The sequence below is a fragment of the Pongo pygmaeus genome, chromosome 5 (assembly GCF_028885625.2).
Source record: "Pongo pygmaeus isolate AG05252 chromosome 5, NHGRI_mPonPyg2-v2.0_pri, whole genome shotgun sequence".
Classification (NCBI taxonomy): Eukaryota; Metazoa; Chordata; class Mammalia; order Primates; family Hominidae; genus Pongo; species Pongo pygmaeus.
Genome location: NC_072378.2, coordinates 155369866 through 155396751, shown reverse-complemented (window position 1 = coordinate 155396751; position 26886 = coordinate 155369866). Strand labels below are relative to the sequence as shown.

Here is a 26886-nt window from a genome sequence, read left to right as displayed (position 1 = left end):
TGAAAGATTCTTAATTACAAACGAAAACTAAGAACAGAAGGATTTGGGAAACCCAGAAACAAAGGTGTTAGGGTCTCAATAGTCCTGTTACAGAGGTAAATTACAGATTGTACTGTCTTTTGAAAGCAGAAGGGTAGAGCAATCATTAGGGTGGCACGAGGGTATTGAGAGTGCTACGCATTGTCATTTACTCAATAAGGTGTAGTATTAAAGAGGGCCCAAGGGTGTGCATCAGGCTGTATGGGTAGGAATAACCTAGCGGTTTTTCTTTCCTGGGCTTAATTCCCTAACGAGATAAAATACTTGATGTTTAAAATTTTGGGTTTTTAAAAAAATCACCCCAAGAAACCTTCTGTTTAACATGTCCCTCTATGTACTCGTAATATACAATTAGCCGAACGTTATTTTTATTCCAATGAATCAATCCTGAACATGCACACTGACTCACTGAAAAAAAGCACCTCACTTTGCATTCATCAGTATGATATAAAGGAGTTTAGAATAGTGGTTAACAAACCAAAAGTCACAAAAAAGCACAACAGAAGAAAGGTTTCTCCTTGCTTAAAAAGGTCAAAGACCAATAGCGGACACATGCCTGTCCACTGCTGTACCACTCTCAGCCATGAGTACATCTGCTCTCGGAAGCCTTGTACAGTCTCAATTAACTTTTGGCAGCTGGTCTAAACAAAGTAGCTAAAGCAAATCCACAAAATGAACCACAGTACCCAAGCGACTAAGAGCACTGGGTACTAATTTGAAAGAGCACTATTAGGCTATAATAAATCAGAATACGAATCCTCAAAAATGACTGAAGGTTAGTATATTCTTCAGCCAGCTCTCAGTAATATTACTGCTTTGAAAATTATAGGTGGTTCTCTTGCTTACTCTCCTCTACCCTGAGTATACATTTAGTATTAATCTCTGGTTACTGGAGAATTTGCAGATATCATTATTCTGTATTTTATTTATTGAGACAGGGTCTCCCTCTGTTGCCTAGGCTAGAGTGTAGTGGCACAAACATGGCTCAATGCAGGCTCAACTTCCTGGGCTCAAGTGATCCTCCCACCTCAGCCTCCCGAGTAGTTGGCACTACAGGTGCACACTACCATGACTGGCTAATTTTTATATTTTTTGTAGAGATGGGGTTTCGTCATGTTGCCCAGGCTGGCCTCAAACTCTTAAGCTCAACTGATCTGCCCACTTCAGCCTCCCAAAGTCCTGGGATTACAGGCAAGAGCCACCACCCTGCCCAGATGTCATTATACTAATGAAGACTGAGTTGTTCCTGATGAGAAAACGTATCAGTCTTCAACGATCCAGTTCTTGCTCTCCCTGTAAGTGGACTGAGGTGAAAATGGTTTGATAGTCTCTTGATCCGGAAAATGCCACAAAACCATGCAAATCAAGAGGTTCAAGTTGTCATGTTCACTCAAGAACACTTGTGAGAATGCCCAGGCCATTAAAGGTAGGCATATACAAAAAGATCCCCAAGTTATCCGAAAGATGTCACTTTATAGAAACAATGTGTACCATTTTGACATTACAGGGTGGAGTTGGTAGGTGTGCCCAGGCCAAACAGTGGGCTAGACACACGGTTGGTAGCCCAAAAAGAATGCTGAATTCTCCCTGAACATGTTTAAATACACAGGGAGTAATGCTGAACTCAAGGTTTAGATGTAAATTCTCTGGTCACTGAGCACATCCAGGTGAATCAAACACCCAAGATGTGCTAGCCACTGTCCTTTCAGAGCTCATGGTCAGATTCATTTGTATGTGAGCTCCCTCGGCTACATGGAGATGATCCTCGCTGGAAAGAAATTATTCCTAAACCACAATTGTTCTGTGGCTGCACAGAAAAAAAAAATATCCCAGAAGAAACTGAAGAAACAAAACTTACGACACAGGCATAAATTCAGAATAAAATATATGCATACATAAGTTAAAAAAAAAAAAAAAAAAAAAACCTAAATGCTAAGAATTTGGTAAACAGATGTGAGACTTATGCAGAGAAAGATGATACTGGTTTTAAGTTGTCTAATTCCTGAGAGAATACTCAAGGTACCATAATTAAAAAAAAAAAGATCAAAAGAAAATCTACAAGGCTTACTTGAAGGTTCTTTTAAGGATAAAGTATAGAATACGCATATGCACGCATGCATATACATGTATGTGTCTACACACACATGTATTTCCAACTATGAGCTATATTAGAATATTAGAAAATTATAATAGAAATATTAGAATATTAGAAAATTATAATATTAGAAATATTATAAATTCGAAATGTTAAGCTAAAAATGTAAATAGCCAAGAGAGAAACAAAAGTCAAGTCAGATTACTCATTGAGCAATTAAAAGTCCTTATCATGAAAAATTAACCTGGCTCAGGCCAGGCATGGTGGCTCACATCTGTAATCCCAGCACTTTGGGAGACCGAGGTAGGCAGATCACTTGAGGTCAGGAGTTCGAGATCAGCCTGGCCAACATGCTGAAACTCCGTCTCTACTAAAAATACAAAAATTAGCTGGGCATGGTGGTGCACGCTTGTAATCCCAGCTACTCAACAGGCTGAGGCAAAAGAATCTCTTGAACCTGGGAGGCGGAGGTCACAGTGAGCCAAGATTGCACCACTGCACTCCAGCCTGGGCGACAGTATGAGACTCCACCTCAAAAAAAAAAAAAAAATTAACCCTGCTCACCCATTCCCAGCTGGAATAGATGCTCTTGTTCAGTGTGCCTAGGCAGGTATTTTACAACCAACTAGACAAAAGGCAGTGTTGCATAATTACTTTCTTTTTCCACCAGGTCACCAACCACTTGAAGCCACAAAAAGGAATGAAGAGCTATCGTAACTGCTTAGAACAAAGGGAAAAGTAGCAAAGTATTCCTCTGGAAAAGCAAAAAAAACCCACAAAATACCTGAAAGGACTTAATGACTAACCACAAAGTGTTAGCCTCATTCAATTATCTGAATGCAGATATCATGACTGTGCAAGATATAGCTACACTATTCCTATATATCCTCTTAAAAAATCACTTCCATCTGATGTTTGGTGGCTTAGAAAAAAACTAAGGTCATACTCGTGTTTACAGTCACAGGATAACTACAATACTAACACAGCTAAAGAGGTTGGTTGGGACAAAATTATTTCTATAACTTGTAATGAACCCTCCCCCGCATCAGAATTTCTCCTTCATCCATTAACACACACACTCTACTATTAAGAGAAATGTGAGGGCAACAATATTATCCCCTAAAAAGTCCACCTGTTACATTTTTAAGCTCTGATAAGAAATTAAATGACTGCTTTACATTTAAAAGTTCAGATAAGTATCACCGTTGTGCTGCTCGTGGTTCCCACTGGGGCCAAGATCCCTACTGTTTTCCTAAACCGGCTATTATGAATGACTAGATTCCAGAATTAGAATATACATATCTAGAATCCCTACATTCCATAACCGCACAGATTTTGCTATCAGTGCTAGTTAAGTAAGTTCATTTCTCTCCCCGAATAGATATTTCTTTTAAGGTCTCAAATTTTATTCGACAGACTTTGGGATAAAATGGCTTTAAATATGCTTTTCAAATTCTCTGTATCATATGGGGAACAACAACAATCTAAAAATTGTCTAAATATGGTGTTTCATACAATGGACTGAGTCAGACACAATTTAAGGAAATGGTTAATTTATTTCAGTGATAACTTTTTTTATCATGAACATATTCATGGGAAAAAGATATCTAACTCTTTTTTCCATTTCAAAACAATCGGCCTCTTTCAAGTCCCATGGAAAAAATCTACTCTTAAAACTTTCCTACTTAATTGAATAAGAAAATCAGCTACACTGTCTTTAACCAGTAAATTATTACTATCTCGACATATTTAGACAATTAATGAAAGGAAGAAAACTTTCTAATCATTTTTCCTGAAATTAGATCACAGTCATCTCTCCATGACACACCCACCATCTGGGACAACAGGAAGCATGCCAATAGCCTAGTGAATTAAACAGCTGTGTTTAAAGGTTGGTACTAAGGACCAGAAACACAAATAGAGCTCAAAAAGTTGAGGCTTTGGAGACAGAGCTATACAACTCTTTTTCCCCAAACTTTGGGTTGTATACTCAAATTTGCAAAAATAATTCCTTAATTGATCGCAATTAATCTACAACACTGACTTAGATGTCCCAGTCTCCATTAGCCATTACTGACAATTAAAGCAACAGTGAATACCTATACAGTTCCACGTGCCAAGCAGTGTTTTCATTGCTTTGGTGCACTTCAAAAACAAAACAAAAACCAGAATTCTCCATTCAGATTTCTATATAGGTTATAGGGGGCCGGGCACGGTAGCTCACACCTATAATCCCAGTACTTTGGGAGGCTGAGGTGGGCGGATCACAAGGTCAGGAGTTCGAGACCAGCCTGGCCAATATGGTGAAACTTCATCCCTACTAAAAATACAAAAATTAGTGGGACATGGTGGCACGCACCTGTAGTCCCAGCTACTTGGGAAGCTGAGGCAGAAGAACTGCTTGAACCCAGGAGGCGGAGGTTGCAGTGAACCGAGATCACGCCATTGTACTCCAGCCTGGGAGACAGAGCGAGACCATCTCAAAAAAAAAAAAAAAAAAAAAAACAAAAAAAACACAAACTTTTGGGGTCCTTGTTAAAAGTCACCTACTTAGTAAGGACCTATATACTTATATAAGTTGGATTTCAGTCAGACCCAAAGCTGTTTTTTACTTAATCAAATAGATTTTGCTAGTTAATACTATGAGAAAATTTTAAAAAGTATTAAACTTCTAATAATATACAAAATATTGAACGAATTGGTTATTTGGTAAATAAAACAACCATTTCTAATATGACACTGAAATGGCAAAATGATAGTCACATTACACTAGGGAGAAAATTTTAATAAGCAGACAAAACAAAATGATAACATTGTCCATTCTTTCAAAGCACTGACATACAGAAGCGAAAAGATACAACAGTGCACATTTTCAGGGTAGCTATGTTTACTGAAGTCTAAAAATTTCTCCACCTTTAAAAGTCAGCATTATTTCTTGATGGAAGAAAAATACACAGTAACTGTTTTTTATGTAATACTAATATTATTGGGTTTTCTTTGCAAATTCCTTTAGTTCAAGTATTACTAAAGAAACATAAACATACGGACATTACAAATTCAGCTAAAAAACTAGGTAGTGCTGACTATCCTGTTTAATGGTAATATATGTATTAGGTATTTAAATTTGATTATTATAGCACAAAATAATTTTAACATGGAATTTCTATAAAGATGTATTTTGTCACTCTACAGTGTGCCTGCCTCTTCCACTGTGTTTTTTTTAAGATGTTCGTCAATTTACCCAATTTTGTCATAGCTGTTATCAACTGAATTGTGTCCTCTCAACCCCAAAAATATACGTTAGAAGTCTTAACTACCATGTCTGAAAATGTAACCTTATTTGGAAATAAGGTCATGGTAGATGTAATTAAGATGAGATCACACTGGAATAGGGTAGGCTCCTAAATGAATATAACTGATGTCCTCATAAGCAGAAGAAAACTTGAACACAGACATGCGCAGAGGTAAGATGATGCAAAAACATATGAGGAAAGACAGCTGGGGGGTGATGGAGGCAGATATTGGAGTGATGCATCTACAAGCCAAGAACACCAAGGATTGCTGAGAACTGCCACAAGTTTGGAAGAGGTAAGGAAGGATTCTCCTCTAGAGCCTTCAGAGAGCATCGCCCTGCTGACACCTTGATTTTGGACTTCTGGCCTCTGGAATTGTGAGAGAATAAATGTTACGTTACCCATTTTCTTCTATGTTGCTACAGGAGGCCCAGGAAACTAATTACAAAGACCATCTATTAAAATCTACCATTCTAAAAAAGCATCTTGTAAGGTAAAGCATTGAAGTCAGCAAAACCTGGGTTCAAATACCTATGCAAATCAAGAGCTGTGTAACCAACCATAGGCATCTTTTGAGTTCGCCTCTTGTAAAGAAAAGATAACAAAGCCTACCACATAGGGTATTTCTGAAAATATATTTTGTAGAATGCCTGCCACACTACAGGTTCAAGTCTCTCCACCCTCAAAACCCTTCTCTCCTTGTAGTTAGAGTGCATTAAACCTATGGTCAAAGACTATTTTGCTAGCAAAAATATATGAAAACAGAAGGCTGTAATTAAAATATTCAATACTTTATTAAAAATACCCTTCTAAATGGAGTCCTTGATGGTTTTGCCAACTAAAAACCTATATCCTGACCCTTGGTATGACCGCAACGATATAAATGCAACCCTAAAGCAATTTTTATCACCACAGAATACCACCTCTTAAATAGCAGTTATCCTTTACACTTCTGAAGATTATTTAACACAAATCTTATTTTACTGAAACCCTTGCTAACGTATAAACTTAGTTCAGTAATAAACAGACTCATTATTAAAAAATGCTTGTTCACGTGCAAGAACATTTCATGTAATAATAAGCAAGATAATTACTTTTACGAAGATTAGTGGAAATATAACTCATAAACTTGATAAACACGTTCTCCAATGTGTGGATTAGGTAAGAATACGGCCACAATGGTCAGAGTCATCTGTCCAAGGACTCTTGAAAAAAGTTATCAAAGGCCAGCATCATGACATGCTGTGGATTAAACCTTATATGAATATAAAGTTTAGTGACCTGAATAGAAGACTTGAAAAAAAAAAAAAAACGAAATCAGGTTATATATTCTAATAAGGTAAAAGAACTGTAAATTATCCACTGCCACTAAGGACAAAGACTAGTTTCTAAACTCTTCATATGAATGGAAGTGGTGAGTAAACACTAGCACTAAATGCTTACTACGTGTAAAAATAACTTTACACATTTTGTTTAATTCAAGCCATGGAATATTCCTAAAATAGGAGTTTTATGCACAAGAAAATGGTACTAAGTTTTAGTTATACATGCAGTGTATAAATGTTAAATTTTGGAAAGAAGCTGCCAAAACCAAATCCTAAAATATAAATTTGTAAGCAATCACTGGCTCTGCTTTACAAAGCATTTTAAAAGATATAAGCAGTTTTAAATTTTATTTAATTTGCAGGAAAAAGTGTATTCAAAAAGAAATCTTAACATAAATGCCTGCCTCCAAAATAGCCAGTTATTAAGAAATTTAAAAATATGCCATGGTATAACCTTAAGAAAAAAAAAATCATGCAAATAGGGGCCAGGTGCCTATAGGGGCTCACACCTATAATCCCAGCATGTTGGGAGGTGGAGGCGGAAGCAGAGGCAGAAGGGATCACTTGAGCCCAGGAAGAGTTCAAGGCTGCAGTGAGCTATGATCGCACCACTGCACTCCAGCCTGGATGACACAGCGAGATCCCATCTCAAGAAAGAAAACAAAAAAGAAAAAGAAAAAGAGAAAAGAAAAAGAAGGAAGGGAGATCTAAGAAAATCAAACTTAATTATTTAGCTATAGGAAAGGGAGATAGCCCGCTACATGTTTCTAACAATGAAAACAATTTAGTGGTTAACTGTGGCTGTAAACATGTGGCTGGTTGGGTTATGTTTTTCTGCATATACATTGCCTAATATCTGGTAAGTCTCTATCATGTCAGGTACTTTCTCTGATGGTACAAACTAATTTTTGAATCTGGTACACAGTGTTTAAATCTTCACTACAGTGAGTCTGCAAAGTAACTTAAATCTGTGTCTTGGGTCTCTCTTCAGAAAAATAGTGAAGTAATAACTACCTTATAGGACTGTCGTAAGGATTATATTGTGCAGGTAATACAATTATTCCAGTTCCTGTCACAGAGCATGTGTCCATTTAGTATTAGCTAATATTATCTTTAATAATAAAAATTTAGCCCTTCAGATTAGCTAATAACAAACGATGTTTAAAGGCTCAGTAACTTGTCCAAAGCCACACATCCAGCTACTGTTAAAGGCAGTTTTAAAAACCCAAGGGCAATAAAATTTGTGCTATTTTTAAAAGTGTTCCAATAATGTTAAGTCTTTCCATTCCTCTTAGTTTTCTTCCTCAACTGGTCATTTACAGAACAGAAAGCTTATTTCATAGACTTGAGGTAATTAAATGCTAGAAATGATGTCAGAAATAATCACTTAGTGAAGGGGCAGCAAATGACTTTCAATGCAAACAACAAATCCAATTGATGGTCCTTGCCTGGAATGATGGGGTCAAAAAGGAGCCTGGAGTGCTCTATGAGAAGGATTTGGAGGCTAATTCTGAGAAAGGCAGAAAAATAAAACAAAACAATGATAGCTGCCCACAGGGGTGGGGATGGAAGTCGGGGGAGAGGGTAGGGAACAAACACAGGACAACCAGGTGCTATATTTCCACCATTGCTATTCAAATACAATATACTTAAACTATCTATTGAGCTCCACGCAAAAACACCCTCAATAACTGAGGCATCTAATGTCTCCCATACAATATGAAATTAGCCCGTTAGCACAATTCTATCCCTTGATATACAATATATATTTTACAAATTACTTAGAATATTGTTCTGTGTCTTGAATAAACTTTAGAACAAGAAGCCCGAGTCATTCTAAGTGTACATATGGGAGTAACAGAGCCTGATGAAAAAGGAGGAACTTAAGTGGAGGGGATGAAAAATGCCTAAGCAAAGCTCATGCCCAAATAATTCACTGATTTGCATTAGTTTTGACATGCATATCTAAGTAGTCTTACTAATAACATTGCTTCTAGACCCTGAACACCTACAATATTGTTCCAAAGAGATTCTTTCTATAATCAAAACATTTAATTACATGTATCAAGTAAATTTTCCTTGAGGTATTCCATTAAAAAATGGAATACCTTTTTTTTTCCACTTGCGTAAAAAAAAATACTTCCCTACAAAACCATCTCATATGCTTCCTGCCATCCCTTTCTTCCTATAACTCATCTTTAGATTAATGCTTAAATTTAGGCTGTGATAACTGACTTCTCTACTTTTGAATCATCCTTCAACACCAACTGCCACAGTTAACTGTATGCTTTGTTGAAACACTAAACATAATTTCATGTAACTAAAATATTTGGATTTTTAAAAATGTTAAGAATCTCAAGTGTATGGTATAATAAAGATGTACATATTTTAATATATCTAAAATGGTGGTATGTGGGGATTTAAAAAACCATATATACACAGGAAGGTGCATGTATGCATATATTTTATATATATATTTATCACCCTCAGGAGATTCTGTATTAGTAAGTCTGTGGTGACCACCCTCTACTCCCCATACCCCCACCAAAACATTTTCAGAGAGCTCCACAGGTGCTTCTGTTACACATTTCCTGCCTGAGGACCAGAGAGAGAGGACATCTCAAATTGCTTTCAATATTTATGTGCCCATATTTAAAGTATGCCTTTCCACCAAAAAAAAAAACAATCTGGGCCCTTAATTTTAAGTTCTAGTTTTAGAAAGTTTTGCTGGATATCAAGATACCTTGTTTATAAATCTTCCATTAAAAATTATAATAATCAATATTTCTCCTCAGAAGTAATAAATTTTCAGTATCTACAATTTGTTAAGTTTGAAAGATATCATATATAAAACCACAGCATGAACAATATTAAGATTTATAATTCTGTCATGCCATGACTACTTAAAATAATTTAGACCTTTATTTTGCTTTATTTAAAAATGAATATAAAGATACTTGCCTTTCTATATATTATGTAAGTAAAATATTTTTAAAGAGAAATATGTTAAAGTTTTCTTTGTAAGTTAAAAGCCAAGTATTTTATTAATATAGCTCCCAATAAAGTAATGATGATGAAGGCACATAAGGTATAACAAAGTTTTAATATTAGAATCTTCTTGTTCATTAAAGGTTGTGCCCATCTCATATATAAATATATATTATATATATAATCTGTTAGATATATATTTGTTAGATATCTAATATATATACACAGAACAGAAAGCTTATTAGATATCTAAAGCTTATTAGATATCATATATATTAGACATAATAATGAGGAAAAACAAAAAATATTATCTAAATCACTTGAGGTGATGTGTGTGTGTGTGTATGAAAGTTTAGACTGGGATGGGTGGCGGTGGCTCACACCTGTAATCCCAGCACTTTGGGAGGCTGCGGTGGGCAGATCACGAGGTCAGGAGATCGAGACCATCCTGACCTACACGGTGAAACCCTGTCTCTACTAAAAATACAAAAAAAATTAGCCGGGGCGTGGTGGCAGGTGCCTGTAGTCCCAGCTACTTGGGAGGCTGAGGCAAGAGAATGGCCTGAACCTGGGAGGCGGAGCTTGCAGTGAGCGGAGATCACGCCACTGCACTCCAGCCTGGGCGACAGAGCGAGACTCCATCTCAAAAAAAAAAAAAAAAAAAAAAAAGTTTAGACTGGTAGAAAATTTATTCAAATTAACTGAGTAACAGTAATGTTCATATATTCTCACTAAACTGAAAGTCCATTTCAATAATAAATACTGTATTTATTTGACACTAAGAAACTTTACATTTATCTCTGAATTAGGAATGTATCTATAATCACTAGCATGCCATATTAGCAGCATTTTCTATTTCTGAATGGTGTTTCTTACAATCCATGGCACCTTATATCCCACGAAATACAGTGTTTATTTAAAAAGCACTTTTTCAAATTAAAAAGATGACTTCTCCTTTTTAAATTTACAAAGCGTCCCCTAATCCCCAAACAACCCTAAATGTGTGGTTCCTTAAACTATAATCTTTTATATGAGTGAAAAATGGCAAATAAATTTAATGAAGAAACTAAACTCTCAGGACAAAAGGAACTGGTCTGGTAAGAATGCAATAGCTTAAATAATGAATGCACTTTTATCTATTAAATATTATATGGAGTTACTTCCAGAGTTTTAAGTAATTTCACACTTCTAGTATTTTCATCTTCCAATACTTTCAAATTATTTGTCTACCCTTTATTGAAATAAAATTAAAATAAAGGAACATATGATGCAGATTACTCTGCTGTAAAGTAAGTTTCTATCAGTGTATGCATTTACGCTAAGAACACAAGCTAATGTTTAATGAAATGTTTAAATACAGATAAAAATTTAAGAATCAGTGGTTCTGTTCGCTAATACTGCAGAAAGGCATATCATTCTAACATGTCACAAATTAAAACACTACGTGATTTAGTGTCTAGATATCACTGCAACACTTCAAACCAGTGTATTAAAGTGGTTAGGTTACTCCTTGCACATTTCTAATTGCTAGTATTCTAGTGACAGAATTGTGACCAAAAGCATAAAAAATGTGATAGGTCCTATGCCAAATTTATCAAAGTAAGATAATTAACTTTTCTCTCCATCATTTAAAAAATGGCAAATGCAATTATGAGTTTTGAAAATTCCGAATGAGGATAATCTCCTTTCACTTAAATTCTATACAACAAAAAACAAGGACAAAGAACAAGCACATGATAATTTCTTTTAACTATTTTAAAAGAGTGTCATCACACATTTCCAAGATTGGTTTCTAGATACAGTACTGATAACTGGTTAGGTAACTTTCACCACTAGAATCTTCAAACCAGTGCAATGCTTGTACATTTTTTTTTTCAAGTATACACATGAAGGCCCAACAGTGATAAGAAGCTTGGCATCAAAAATCACTAGAAAGTCTCATGCTTTTTATCGCTACTTAATCCAAGTGACTGTCACTTAATTTTAATAATGGTAAACACAACTAAACTAGTTTGAGAGAAATCTCAGCCAATATAATTTCCTTAAGGGCAAGGCCAATATTTCCTGAACATTAAAACTTTGTACCCATGTAATAGTTTTTCCTCATTACCCTAAGGAAAAAAGAGCTGAAACCAACTCAAATTATTGATTGAATTGAATTACCTTGGAAGTAAATACCATTGAAATATTTTTACTCTTTACTTTTCTAAATAACAAAGTAAATACTGTACTATCTCTGTTCAGAACTTGTAAGAAGTCTTTCATTTTTGACCAGGAACCTTAAAGTTCTTATAGCTCTCTAGGTCATCAGAGGGAGGCAAGACCAATCCAATTTTAAATGTCTGGTGTGTTCTATCATTTTTTGGAGCTATCTTTGCTTAGAAATTTTAGATAAACAGAGCAAATGATGAATTGCTGGTAAGGCACTGGAAACAAAATGACTACTCATAGAACCAAATAAAAGCCTTCCATTAGAAACTAAAAAACACCAATGGTTTTATATCTGTGTATATAAGTAAAACCTAAAAGAGAACAAACAGCAAATAAAAATTAAAAGCAAAAGCAAAAACAAACAGGAAGCCAACCCCCACTTTTTTTCCTACTCAGTTTACCTTGGTGGCTACAGTGTTACCCAGAGCCCTACAAAACACATGATGGGTATTATGTTCCTGGTATACATATTAATGTCTTTAAGTCCACCGGCACCACTACACATTTTGTGCAATTAAGAAATTAACTTCAGGCACGTGACCAGTGAGTACTTTAGTGTCAGTACTATCTATGCAGAATAGCAAATATAGTGTGAAACAAAGCAATGCAAGTAGTTATGTGAAATTTGGCTCCATGCTAACTCTGGCTTCATGCTTACCTATATTAAAAATAGAACTGCGAAACTACCAATGTATCTCTTTATAATATCTCTTATTTTACCTTCATCAAGACTAAGAGCTTTAACTATAACCCATGTTAATTAGCCAGATTTCTCCAATATTCTACCAGATTTAAAAGAATATTTTATTATCTAAACTTTTTCAACTTTCTATTTTCTCTGTATGTGCATGAAGATGGACATACAGAGAAACAGAAAAAAACTACATGACTTCCACAATAAACATACACAGATATTATACACATACTGAGGAGGCTGCATGATTTTTATATCAAAGTACATGCTTTTTCCACCACATAGTTCATTGTTGTTATGATAGAAAGCTTTTGCAAAAAATAAGCACATGCTAATAATAATTCAAGGTTTTAAGAATTTATAGGTTAAAAAAATACAATTCCTAGAACACTGTTATCAAACAAATAAGTTTTATTGGCATCTAAAAACAAAATTCACCCAACATTGAAACGTACTTTAATATTTATGTTGTTGTTTTCTTGTTTCTTTTTTACTCACTGCAGTATGAGGAACAAATCACAAACACTTACTTTGGAGAAACAGAGACCATAGTGTAGATTTTACAAAATCACTTTTTAAAATCTCTGTATTGTGCTCCTCAAATACCTAGAGCCAGTCTTTGCATAAAATATCACAGCTTTATCTATAACCTTAAAATTCTGCAGCAGCCTAAAGATATGGATAAGATATACCACCACTTGCTATTCTGAAATATATCTATTACCATATCCAACCTAATGATAGTTATCTAAAAAATTCTTTCTTCCATAGGAAGTCTCTGACAAGCTGTTATTCATTTCCTTGACGTTAAAAGAATCTGGGGCCAACATTTATATTTTATCAGAAAAAATAAAAAAAAAGTTTACCTACCATGTTCATATTAAGAACAATGTCTATACAAGTCAGTTGTACAATTATTTTAAGAGAAAGGTGAACATGAACATCAGATTAACTTAATTCTGGCAGACAAAAGTGAACAACTATGGTCCAGTCAGCCATTATCTATTACAGAGAGATGACAACTTTACAAAAGGTATCTTTTACCTACTGAGTGATGATTATGTCCCCTCAGTTTCTGTGCTTTCTACCACTGGTTCACTTTCTACATCAGCAACTGTGTCACTCTTCTCCTTGTTTATGTCATTTGAAGATGTCAGTTTTTCATAAAGTTCAGGATCATTCTGTACTGGTATAGGTGGTGGCTGAGCATGTCTCTCTGTATTTTCACCATTAACCTGAGGCACATTATCACCTTTTCGTTGAGAAGTGGCCCCTTCAAAATAATCAAAAACTCGAGCATGAGGAGGGGGAACCCAAGTGTTTTGAATTCTGTCTCGTCCAAGACGATTTCCATTCATTTCTCTGCAGAAATCAAAATCTCTGTCATCCCTATCCCTTTGCCTCTCCCAGGGTCTTCTGCGGTCATCAAAATCTCTGTGAACTTCTTGTCCAAATCCTCGGTTCCAAGGACCACTTCTAGGATCAAATCGATAGTTTCCAGACCGAAATCTACCTCTTTCTTCATGTAAGCCTTTTGGACCACTATAGACTGGTAGAACCCGATGCTCTCTCTCATCAAAATCTCCTCTATGCCCCCAGGGCTTCTCTGGATTAAAGCCAAAGTGGTCTCTTCGACCAAGATGATCTATACCTGGCCTCACAAGATTCTCTCTTATATCTACAGGAGGTCTTCCAAAATGATCCCTACCATCTAGTGGAGGCCGTCCAGGACCTTCTCTTGGATCTATAGGCCGCCCAACCACATCTCTAACATCCACAGGGGGAGGTCTACTAATGCTTTCCCTGGTTTCTATAGGAGGAAACCGGTAATCTCTATCTCCTTCCTGTTGAATGTTATCATTCCCAAGTGGTATCCTTTTTTCTGGGTTAGTAACATTGTCTACGCTTTGTCTTCCAGGAGGTAAAAAAGGTCTTTCTGGTTGACTAAAAATATCTCCTGGAGGAAAAGGTCCACGGGGTGGTGGATGAAGAGCTGAATCAAGTACCGATGGGGGTGGGATTCCCCGTTGGGGTGGAATTCCAGGCTGTATTAAAGGGAATCTTGGCCCAGGTGCCTGTGGTATTAGTCCTGGACGAATGTCTAACATTGGTATTGTGGGCATCCTTTGATTAGGGATACTCAAGGGGGGTAAGTTTTGAGGTCCAGCTGGTGGCTGTGTTCCCAGAAGTCCAGAAGTATTTGGAACATTTGGTGGCTGTACTCCTACAAGTCCAGAATTGTTAGGTATATTTGGGGGTAGCACTCCCAAAAGTCCAGAACTATTTGACACACTGGGTGGCTGTATTCCCAATATTCCAGAGTTATTTAGAATATTTGGTGGTTGGGCTGCAATAATCCCAGAACTACTGGAAACATTAGATGGCCGGACCCCAAGAATTTCAGAATTACTTGATACATTTGGTCTTTGGACTCCCAGAATTCCAGAATTGCTTGTCACATTTGGCGGCTGTCCTCCTAAAATTGCAGCATTACTTGAAATATCATTTGGAATCACTAAAAAAAAAAAGAGAAAAAACTCAAAATAACTGTCAAAAGTTTCCAATAATTTTAGACTAATCAGCTGCTTGTATCCCCCAATAATCAAGGTACATTAGTTACTACATGAAATCTTTTTAAGTTAAACAGAAATGTCAGGTATTATACTGATTTTCCACCTTTAATGAAAGCCTTTCTAAACCATAATTCTTTTTTTTTTTTTTTTTTTTTTTTTTTTAAAGAACAGGAGTGGTGGTTTAAAAGGCTTTAGGACAGGAAAGAAAGGAAAGGAAAGTACGCTTGGAAGAGACCCAAACAGGCATCAACCAAACAGGTATCAAGGTCAAGTGCCTCTAAACCATAATTCTTAATGTACCAACAGTGAGACCATAGAAAAAGGACTTACTGCTTTCAAACATCATATTTATCTTCTAGAGCTAGATGGGTAATACCTATTAGAAGTAAGTTCCCGATAGAAGTTACTCACACCTAATACTTGTTCATTTTTATCTTCCTATAAGTATACAGATTTTGTGCAATATTATTTTGACAACACACTGAAGTAATCCCAATAGGACAAAAAAAAAGGGGTGGTGGTGTGAGGGTCTTAATGGAAATGTATTGAAATCTAGATTATCCTGAACAGAAGGCCACTTTTTCAAATAGAAATTTTAGGACATAGTGATCTCTTTTAAAAAAAAGTGCAACATTTCAGCATCTGTAGATTGAAGTGGTTACAAACGCATGCCACCCCAGAATTAAACACCAAATACAGAGAAGGCAACCTCTTTTTTTAAATTTTATTATGATTATTTACCTGATCTGGTGTTTTCACCAGAAGAAATCTGGTGGTCTATAAGATGAGGTACTTTTTCTTCAGGCTCTGCCTGTTTAGTTGGAGCATTAAAAACATTTCCAGCTGGCAGAGCGGAAGTAGCAAGATTGCTGGCAACAGAACCGCCTGGTATAACAAGGCTACCAAATCCAACATCTTTCACAGTTTCCGGTGTCATGGATAATGACGGCTGCACTAAAGCTGTTTAAAGAGGAGAAAAATATATTTCAGATTTAATGAGTCAATTCATGTGCTAAGTTTTCTGGCAATTTGAGTATTTAATTTAATGGCATCTCTGTATTACTAAGCACATTATATAATAACCAATGCTCAAATGACAAAAGGAGTCATCACGAATAGGCTAAATTACATTTAGAAAGCTTTATCCAAAAATAGGGAAAACTAACAATTTTCAGAAATATTTCACCAAAAATGTTAAGACCAGCACTCAAAAAAAGTAAATTCTAGTAACAAAAAAATTGATAATTTTCTAGGAATGCCAGATTAAGTGAATGTCTAAACATACAGAAATGACTAGTGCAGACTGAAATGTATGAGCATGAAAATCTGCCCAATCCCCCTGCAATTACAATGTACTAGGGTCCTAACATTCATTTAACATTACCTTTTGTCAGATGAAGTTAGAAACTCATCAGATGAGAATACATACGGTGGACTACAAATATGAAGCTATAAACTTTCCATCTTAAAGAATGGGTAGAAATATCCCTAAGTGCATTTGTCACACATATTAAAAAACACAACCAGAGGAATACAAAATAATTACACAATTAAAACTTTTAGTCCAATATGTCACTTACAATACCATAAAATCATACTTGGAGAACTTAGGAAATGTTTTATCTTCATATGTAACTCTAGATTACCTGAACAAACTGTTAGCATACAACAGAGCTACAAAAATAAAAACACCTGTGGTCATGCACAAGAATTAAGAGAATTAAATGAGACAGCAAAGGCAATTTGGATAGCATCTGGCACACAACTATTTCTCTTTTTCCATTAACTGACTGCAAATTTTCCAAAATTATTGAACTAGGAAAAAACTGGGAAGTTGGCTCTAGGGTAAGCCTCTGTGAATAGTGAATTCAGAAATGACTTCTGAACACTTTGTCTAATTTTCAGAAAGAATAAACAATTCTTCCTAATGAACCAACAACAACAAAAAGAACTTTTAAACCTATCTTCTTCTTGAGACAGAGTCTCGCTCGGTTGCCAGGCTAGAGTGCAGTAGTGTGATCTCAGCTCACTGCAACCTCCACCTCCTGGGTTCAAGTGATTCTCCTGCCTCAGCCTCCCGAGTAGCTGGGATTACAGGTGTGTGCCACCACACCTGGCTAAGTTTTGTATTTTTAGTGGAAACGGGGTTTCACCATGTTGGCCAGGCTGGTCTGAAACTCCTGACCTCGACTGATCCACCCACCTCAGCCTCCCAAAGTACTGAGATTACAGGCATCAGCCACCATGCCTGGCCAAATTTTAAAGCTATGTACACACTGAAAGGGAGAAAAAGTTTAAGAATACAAGGAAAATGAATTAGATATCAAAAGTTAAAATCTTTATATATCACATACACTCTTCAGGTCTAATTTCTGAGGTAGGCTTGCCTGAATTACTAAAGGTTTTTTCAGAAGTTTGGAGAATTACTGTAGATAAAGAGTAACTAGAATGAAAAAATTATTAAAAGGGTATATTTAGCATTTCTGTAATGTCCAATGATAGGAAAAAGGAAATGAATAAATGTCCATTTCATTACTTTTGAAATGTCTATTCTAGTAAAGAAAATACAGATAACAAAACCAAGTAAGCTAGAGTGTATATCCCATAAAAATGTAAAAAAAAAAAAAAAAACCACTTATGAAACTGGCACCACAACTACAAAGAAAAGATTTATTTCAGGTAACCCTGATAAACAGTAATTTGATTATACATTTTTTATTAAACTTTTAGGTTCAGGGGTACATGTGCAGGTTCGTTATATAGGTAAACTTGTGTTTGTTATATAGGTTACTCATGTTAACAAACAAATATTTATAGATACCTGCACATGTACCCCTAGTTATGATTATACACCTTTGGGATAAAAAAAGTGGCAGAAAAATCTTAGTGTCTCATCTGGTAGCCTTGTTGGCAGTAACACTACTTTCAAACTACTATGTGTATGTTTATATTGTACGAAAATGAAAGGCAATCATGTTACTGTTTTCAGTATATGAGAACACAAGCAAATATAAAAATCAAAGTAGCTAATTTAATAATAGTTCATATTCATTTTTTTCTGTTCAAAATGCACATTTTCTAGTTTTGTCCACTAAAAATTCCTAGACTCGATGAAAACCCAAGAGCAAAATGAGAATCTAGTACCCAGACTGAATTCTCTAGATACCGTACCCCAACTGGAAAAATGGCTGATTCTCAGAATGGAGGGAGGAAAACACAAGATTTGTCTGGGATATACTGGGCCAAAAAGCTAAGTAGCTCTCAAAACTAATGTGACAGGGAGGCAACACAGGTCTCCCACCGTCCAAAGATGAAACACTTTGCGCTTCAAAAAAAAAAAAAAAAAAAAAAATGCAACTGACTAGAAGTAAAAATCCATTAATCCATAAATACTAAAGAAACTGAAGGAGAAAAAAAAACGGAGAGAGGGACAAGGGAGGAGAAGATGAGGAGAAATAAGAGAAATCTCTCTTCGGTCACTGGGTATCACTGGAAATACCTATAGATCTCATGACTCTGAGAAATGGCAATTAAAGAAAAAAATAGCATCTACCCTGACTTTCCTGTATAAACCACACTTCAAGGTAACTAAGTACCATTACCTGATTAAGGAAAACTTTTTCTTCATTTAAGTTAAGAAATATGGAAGGAATTATACATTTAGAAAGATCACCACTCTGCAACTAATAAACAGTAGATCTAAGAAACAATGATCAACGGATGAAAGGAAATGTTTTTAATGACCAGGTTCCACTGTTCCACTGAATGTTCTGATCAATCTTAACATCATTAAAAGGGGAACAAAACACCAAGAGTGAATCAAAATGCAAACTAAGGACTTTGGGTGATAATGATTTGTCAATATAGGCTGGCTAACTGTAATATACGTACCACTCTGGTGGAGGACGTTTATAATGAGAGCCTGTGCATGTGTAGTGGGTGGGGGTTTATAGGAATCCTCTGTACTTTTGGCTCCATTTTGCTGTGAACCTAAAAAACTGCTCTAAACAATTAAGTTTTACACCGCCTCCCCTGCTCCAAAAAAGGTGTAGGGCAGGAGGACAAAAAGGCACTGCCTTTTTGTGATAGATAATATCAATCCTACAGCATTTTGCTTCTCAAGTATTCTTGCTAAAACAGGTGAACCGGAATCTAAGCAAGCCTTTGGTGCTAACTTCCATTTTACAGGAAATGCAAAGACAGTAATTTCAGTACCACAAAGAAGCAAAAAACCAAATCCATTATTTAAGCTCTTATATACAGAATGAACTGTTTCTTCAACAAGTCACGAAGCATTAAGAAAAGGAAGGGAGGACTGGGGCAGGACTGCGCTAACATTAAGACATTTAATACACATAGCAAAACAAAAAACACACAAATAGGATGAGAGGACCTTCTCTGAATTTTGACTAAAATAAAACCAATCATAAGAGTTTAAGACAACCAAGCAAATTTAAGTAAGAACTGTCATTTACCGTTAGTATTTTAGAAATTATCTAACATGCATTTGTCTTAAAGTTTTCATAATAAAAATATTAACGGTAATTCACAAGAATGAGAAATCACACACTAAAATTAACACTACCATGAATAAAGAAAACTCTAAAAGTAGAAAGCTTACATGTTGGTACTACTGGTGGAATCGTAGGGGGTGGTACAACAGGTGGGGGAACTGGAGGCGGCATGAAACCTACATGGAAAAAAAAACCCAAAAAAATAGCACAAGAAAAATTACTTATTTTAAATCAAAGATTCCAATAGCTACAAATGAAACTTCATATTCTTAAAATGGACTACAACCTCATATTTATATATATATTTTCTATTTTAAAAATGGCTTTTATATACGCTGCCTTATTTGATCCCTAATAAGCTAGGTAAAGCAAAGAGATCCTGATTTATGAGAACATCCTATTTATTTACTCATTCAAGTCCCATAGCATGCTCTATGGTGCTGTAAAATCAAAGATTAATAGGAGCCAGGTAAACTGTTTATATATGCCATTTTATTTATTTGATACGTGTGTTTACTCACTAGATCAAAATATTTCCGTTAACTTTGGATAACACTATATTATGTTTTAAGCACTGAAGTAAATCTTCAATTTAATATTGGCTTTTTAATGATTTCAATTAAATTATTAATTTTAGATACCAAGTCTATGTTTCCCAAGCTGGTCTCAAACTCCTGGGCTCAAACAATCCTGCTACTTCAGCCTCCCGAGTAGCTGGGACCAGAAGCACACACCATGGCGCTCAGCTTCTTAATCATTTTAAATATCACACTATAAATTTGCTTCTTTGCATTTTTTGAAATATAAAGCTACCATTACATTCGACTAGAAAATAGTGACTAAAATAATTTTAAACTATAAAATCTACTTTGGTATTCAAGGTTTGTTCCTCCTCTCACAATCCTGATTGTAACTAAATTTTGTGGTAAATTATATGATACACATATTTAATTTTATTTTTAATAAAATTTACCTTTTGTACATTTTAAAAAATGGCTAAAAATAAGGAAAGAATAAAAATACATGATTTTTCAACAAATTAATAACAATGACTTTATAAAGCCTATATGGTTATGATTTTTGAAATAATCACTTAAAAATATCTTCTGAAATATTTAATTTTGAAATCACAAATACAGAAAATTAACAAACTTTTCAATATTTAAAATAGTTATTAAAATCTGTATCAATTTCCAATTACACATTAAACTGTAATTTAGAACATTTACATGACCTATAAATTCCAACCATTCTCAAATTTATTTTTTAGTCTTGCTAAAAACTCTACCCGACATCTAAGAACTTAAGTTACAGAAGTCAACATACTGTATTTCTTCTAATATGCAAATAATTCATGAATTCAAATACATTTTGTTTAATTTGGAAAAACTATATATATATTGTTTTGACCTAATAAACTTTGATAACAAAATTCTTGAATTAGAGTTTCTAGGTAAAAACTATAACTTAAATGCATATCTCATCAATATGTGTATATAATTGCTTATATAGTTTAAGATGGAGCTTTTAGGCCGGGCACGGTGGCTCATACCTGTAATTCCAGCACTTTGGGAGGTTGAAGTGGGAAGATCACTTGCTTCCAGGAGTTCACAAGTATCTCCCCATCATTCTAACCTAACCTCCCATGGTCTAATAATAAAAGCTTTTTTTTTTTTTTTTTTGAGACAGGGTCTCACTCTGTCACCCATGCTGGAGTGTAGTGGTGCGAACACAGTTCACTGTAGCCTCCACCTCCTGGGCTCAAGCCTCCTGAGTAGCTGGGACTACAGGTGTGTACCACCTCGCCTGGCTACTTTCTTATTTTTTGTACAGACAGGGTGTCACTCTGTTCCTGGGCTGGGCTTGCGCTCCTGCACCCAAGCAATCCTCCCACCTCAACCTCCCAAAGTGCTGGGATTACAGGTGTGAGCTACCACGCCCGGCCTAAAAGCTCTATCTTAAACTATATACTTAAGTTGTGTTTAAGTAATCTATAGTTTTTACCTGGAAAACCTAATTCAAGAAACTTTTTTTTTGTTTATCAGTAATTTATTAGGTCAGTACTTGCTTTGGCAGCACATACACTAAAACTGGAATGATACAGAGATTAGCATGGCTCTTGTGCGAGGATGACACATAAATTTGTGAAGTGTTCCATATTTAAAGAATAAAAATAATATATTAGGTCAAAACAAAGTATTACAAATTCAATTAGCCTTTTAAATATAATTTCTAATGTCAAAATGGAGCCTACTGATTCTTAAGAGAGACAATGCAAATTTTCTGATGAAATGCTGATAATTATTAGAGAACTTTCATATAAAAACTGCAACAGAAATTTTACATTAAGAGTAATAATTCTTTTTTTTTCCACCTTTTTTTCTTTTTGAGACTAAGTAATTGCTCTGTTACCCAGGCTGGAGCGCAGTGGTGCGATCTTGGCTCACTGCAACCTCTGCCTACCAGGTTCAAACCATTCTCCTGCCTCAGCCTCCCGAGTAGCTGGAATTACAGACCTGCACCACGCCGTCTAGCTAATTTTTGTATTTTTAGTACAGATGGGATTTCACCATGTTGGCCAGGCTGGTCTCAAACTCCCGACCTCAAGTGATCTGCCCACCTTGGCCTCCCTAAGTGCTGGGATTACAGACGTGAGCCACCATGCCTGGCCATGGTTTTCAATTATTCTAAAGAAACTCCATTTTTCTCTGTCAGTGCTGCTTCTCCCACCAATCTGCATCCTGAGAACAAGTTAGAAAATAAAATTCTCTGGCGCCTACCACAGACCGAGTAAAGCAAAAACAGTGGAGGCTGGGCCCAGCAATCTGTGCTTTAACAAGCCTATGCATGCCAAGGTCTCAGAACCACTGCTCTATGGTATTTAAATCTGGAAGAAGAACTTAAATGATAATCTAAATAGAGTTCAAATATTAAAACAAAAATTCCTTACCAGGTGGTGGTTGTGAAGGGTTAAAACTTGCTCTTAAAAAAGGAGGTGGAGGGATTGGACTGAATCCAGGAGGAGGAACCGGCATCGACACAGGAAATGCTGGTGGGACTAAACTAACTGTAGGCACGGCTGGCGCCACTGGAATCTTTTGTGGATAGACAAAAAAGTTCACTCATCAGTTTATTCACCTGCATCTTGGAACAACTAAAGGCAAATTATTCTATTTCTCTTTCAGGATGGTAACAAATACTATTAAAAAGGGTTTTATGCCCCCCTTTTTGTATACTTGCAAGTGAACCTACTTAGGGTAAAAACAAGGCAATGTTATTCAACAGATAGTTTTTACCTGGAGATTATGAATTTGATCTTACATTCAAGTGATGTAAACTAATGGTCACCTAGTTCAACACTGAATATTATGCTCCATTTTAAACTGCCATCTCCCACTCAGTAATACCTGTTATGCAACCTAACCACCATTAGGAAGCATGTCAATAACAGCTTTAGAATGGCTCAAATTTCTCATAAATTTATTTCCTAATCCTAGCATAAGTACCTTTTACTCACTCTAGGTAAAAGTCGCAAGTATTCATCTGCACCACAGCTTTACCTCTCTTGTAAATTTCACATTACATCAAGTGTCTATTCAACATCCCAATTGTGCTGACAGAAAGATACTTCTACCTAACAACACGTATGAAACAACTGATTTTCCAGTCGTCCTTCCCAAAAGAACTCTTCTCACAGTCTTTCCCCGTCTCAGATAATGGTAACTCTATCTTTCCAACTTATTGGACCAGAAACCTTGCCTCTGCTTTTGCTCATAATAACCCCAAATCCAATCGTACTAGGAAAAGTCCTGTTGGCTACAACACCTTCAAAATATACCTAGTATCTGACCATTTCTCATTACCTCCACTATTTTCTCATTACCTCCAGTGCAATAGACACTCCAGAAGTCTATTCTGAGCCACCACCAGCTCTCATCTGGATTGCTACAACTGTCTTTTAACTGGTCTCCCTGCTCAAAGCTCACTACAGCCTATTCTCAAAATAGTAAACTCCTCTGCTCAAAATAGTCAAAATAGTCACTCCTCTGCTCAAAATCCTCCAACGACTCCTCATCTTTCTCTATCTCTTTTTGTCACATGTAAAGACCCACCATCCATCTTATTCCAAGTGAAAGCCCAAGTCCTTAGAGAGGACTGGCTTTATTCTAGCCCACTTAACACTCCTGGACCACACCAACCATATTCCTGGTGTGGGACCTTTGCACTGGTTGTTGCCTCTGAACAGAATGTTCTTTATCAGATATCCACATGGTTAATTCCCTTAGAGCTTTTAAGTCATTGCTCAAATTTCTCATTCTCAATTAGGTCTATCCTCACCATTCTATTTAAAACAGATCAGCCTTACGCTACCTTTTTCCTTCCATAGGATCTCATAATCATATTTATTTTACATTTTCTGTCACCACTATTGAGAATAAAAGCTCCAAAAGGGCAGAGATTTGTGGGGGTTTTTCACTGATACCTAGAAGAGTGAGTGTCACAGAGCCAGTACTCAATAAATATTTGTTCAATAAACAAACATATTTAAATATGAATGACATCATTTCTAAAAATAATTTTTCAAAAAATCTTAATCAAACTCATTAAAATAACTTACTGTTCTATCAATTTGACTCCTCAGAAAAACATGAACCTAAAAAAATCCTCGGAGTTTTCAGAAACAATATTTCCATATTTACCTTTATTTTAAACCTAAGGTGTTTAGCACAATGATACCACGGCATTAGCAGACTTTTTTTTTTTCTTAAAGAGATTTAAAAGAAATATTCTTTTCCCTAACACTACTGACAAACATTTATTCTGATATGGAGATTTTCATTCCGGTTTTATAAAGTAAATACATGATTAAAAACAGAAATGTAAAACACCACAAGAAAAAAAAAAAACCCACTTCAACACTAACCTGCAACATAGCAACAGGAGGAGGGAAAACCTCTGCCTGGGTTGTGACTACTGTCTCCTTTTCAACTGGAGTTGGGCTCTGAGTTGTCTGGACCGTCTCTTTAACAGGTTCTGAGCTTTTCACAGTTTCCCACTCTAAACAAAATATTTGAAATTGATTTCCTTTGGATAGCTGCAACTTTTCATTTTCTTCTTTGTATTCATTTATTTCACATCTAAATCCTTCATCTACCTTGGCACATCTTTAAGATATATCCACAACTGTAGGTGCCACTCTAGATTTCTGCCCAGATTAATGATTAGGATACTACGGAGTTCAAAAAAACCATGACACATGAGACACAAAGGAAAGACACTAAAATATTTCATCTAAAGAAAACACTTAGAGGGGATACAATAGATATGTATCTCAATGGCTGGCTGATTTAATAAGAGGAACTAACCGTACTCAATTTTTTATCACAAAATACAACAAAGGAAGACCAACTAGGAGAGTATTAATCCAATACAATAAAATCCTTCTGAAAACACAGCTATGCAAAAAGAGAACAAAGAAGCTCTAATGGTTCCTCTCTCATGCTTCTCCATCTCATTCAAAGTAAAGATCAAGTAAGACAAATAAGATTTACATTACTTTGCCCCTCTGTACCCATCTGCCTTGATCTCCTACTACTCATTCCTCACTCACTCTGCGCAAGCTATAATGGTCTTCTTATTTTTGAATACAAACATGGTACTTGCTGTTCCCTTCATATAGAATGCTCTGGCTGCATGCCTTACCCTTTCGACTATCACATTCTCCATTAGATCTTCTACAACCACATAAAAACTGCAATACCTCCCACACCCACACTGCCCATCTCCCTTCCCTGATTTTTTTCTTAGAACTTATTGACACTAAAGTACTATATAGTTTATCTATTTTATTATCTGTTTTTTTCACAGATAATAATTGTGTGAAACATGGGCTAGTAAACTTTATAGCATTTGAGGCTTTATGGGCCATGTGTTCTCTGCTGCAAGTGTTCAACTGTTATTGCAAAAAAAAAAGTAATATAAAATAGGTAAACAAGTGAGCATGGCTATGTTTCAATAAAACTCTATTTACAGAACAGGCTACCAACAGGATTTGGACCATGGGTATTAGGCTGCTGACCTCTGCGCTACACTCCACAAGAGGAAGAATTTTTGTCTATTTGTCTCACTGCTATAATTCCAGTTCCTAAAATTAGGCCTAACACACAGTAGAAACTAAAATATTTATTAAGTGAATACACTGGAATAAGCAGCCATTGGCGGGGGTGGGGTGAGGAGTAGGCCTGACAGGAAGAAAACAATAGAAAAAAATGGTTCAAAATTTTACATTGGTCTGAGAAACAAATATTCTGAAAATGAGCTAATTCTGATAAAAGAGCTACGGTGTGAAGAAAAAAGGTGTGTATATATATTTCAGTTCTTTTTCAAATGTTTAGATTTCCTATTGGTTATAACTGCAGATCATTTTGTCAATTTTTAACTGAAATCTTTTAAAATAAAAAGACAATTTTGGGGAAAAAAAAAAAGCAGGCTGATGATTATTTGGTATTGTAAAAGGCATCCCAGAAAGTATATAACATTGTATGAATCTGAACTCCCTAAACTACGATTCTATTGCTGCTATTTTCAACATGGATACTACTCAAAATAATCTGCAAAGTGTTTCAAAAAAACTTCTCAAGTTCCCACTTAAACTGAAGCAATTAGAAATATTTAGTTTTAAAAATCCCTCCCACACATAACTCTCAAGTATCAAAATGAAAAAAAAAACAAAAACATATATTTAAAAATGCTACATTTATATAGACTTCTATACTTTCTAATCTATACTTTGACATCTATAAAATAGGTCCCATTAAGCATGTACCCTAGGGCATAGTAATGTATCTTTTCTCTTTTTTGGGAGATGAATCCAGGATACACAGTTAACGCTGTCATCCCAAATTCATTTCAGCTACAACCTTCTAAGCATACTTTTTTTTTTTTTTAACAATAAAAAGACCTTAGAATTCTTACCAGTATTTACAGTCTCCTGATCAATCATGCCTCCTTCTGCAAAACCTTCCAAGTCATCCACTTTAACTTTTTCCCATGGTATATACGTAACTCCAAGATCCACATCCCAGAATTGTTTGTATTCTGTTTTTACACCTTTGTTTAAAGCCCAAGCAATCTATTGTAAATGGGAAGAGGAA

At 35.6% G+C, this 26886-nt stretch overlaps 1 protein-coding gene and 1 non-coding gene across 18 annotated transcripts in view; one reads left to right on the top strand and one right to left on the bottom strand.

The window, feature by feature from the left end:
- The window catches only part of SCAF8 (SR-related CTD associated factor 8), a 229774-nt gene that overhangs the window by 116139 nt on the left and 86749 nt on the right, over positions 1-26886 (bottom strand). For 10 of the 17 annotated variants that reach the window (XR_010126805.1, XR_010126804.1, XR_010126803.1 and 7 more), the window contains 6 exons: positions 26708-26864; positions 24657-24790; positions 22683-22827; positions 19840-19908; positions 15960-16178; positions 13690-15160 (listed from right to left, as the gene is read on the bottom strand). Coding sequence is in view for 10 of the 17 variants with exons in the window: in XM_054493483.2 (XP_054349458.1) it covers positions 13704-15160; positions 15960-16178; positions 19840-19908; positions 22683-22827; positions 24657-24790; positions 26708-26864 (2181 nt within the window). In the remaining 7 variants the exon portion in view is untranslated. Of the gene's footprint in view, positions 1-13038; positions 15161-15959; positions 16179-19839; positions 19909-22682; positions 22828-24656; positions 24791-26707; positions 26865-26886 lie in introns of those variants that run through there. The other 7 variants (XM_063666756.1, XM_063666759.1, XM_063666757.1 and 4 more) reach the window with 1 other exon arrangement.
- On the top strand, positions 21793-21896 carry LOC129039702 (U6 spliceosomal RNA). The gene has a single exon (XR_008503420.1). It is a non-coding gene; the product is annotated as a U6 spliceosomal RNA (small nuclear RNA).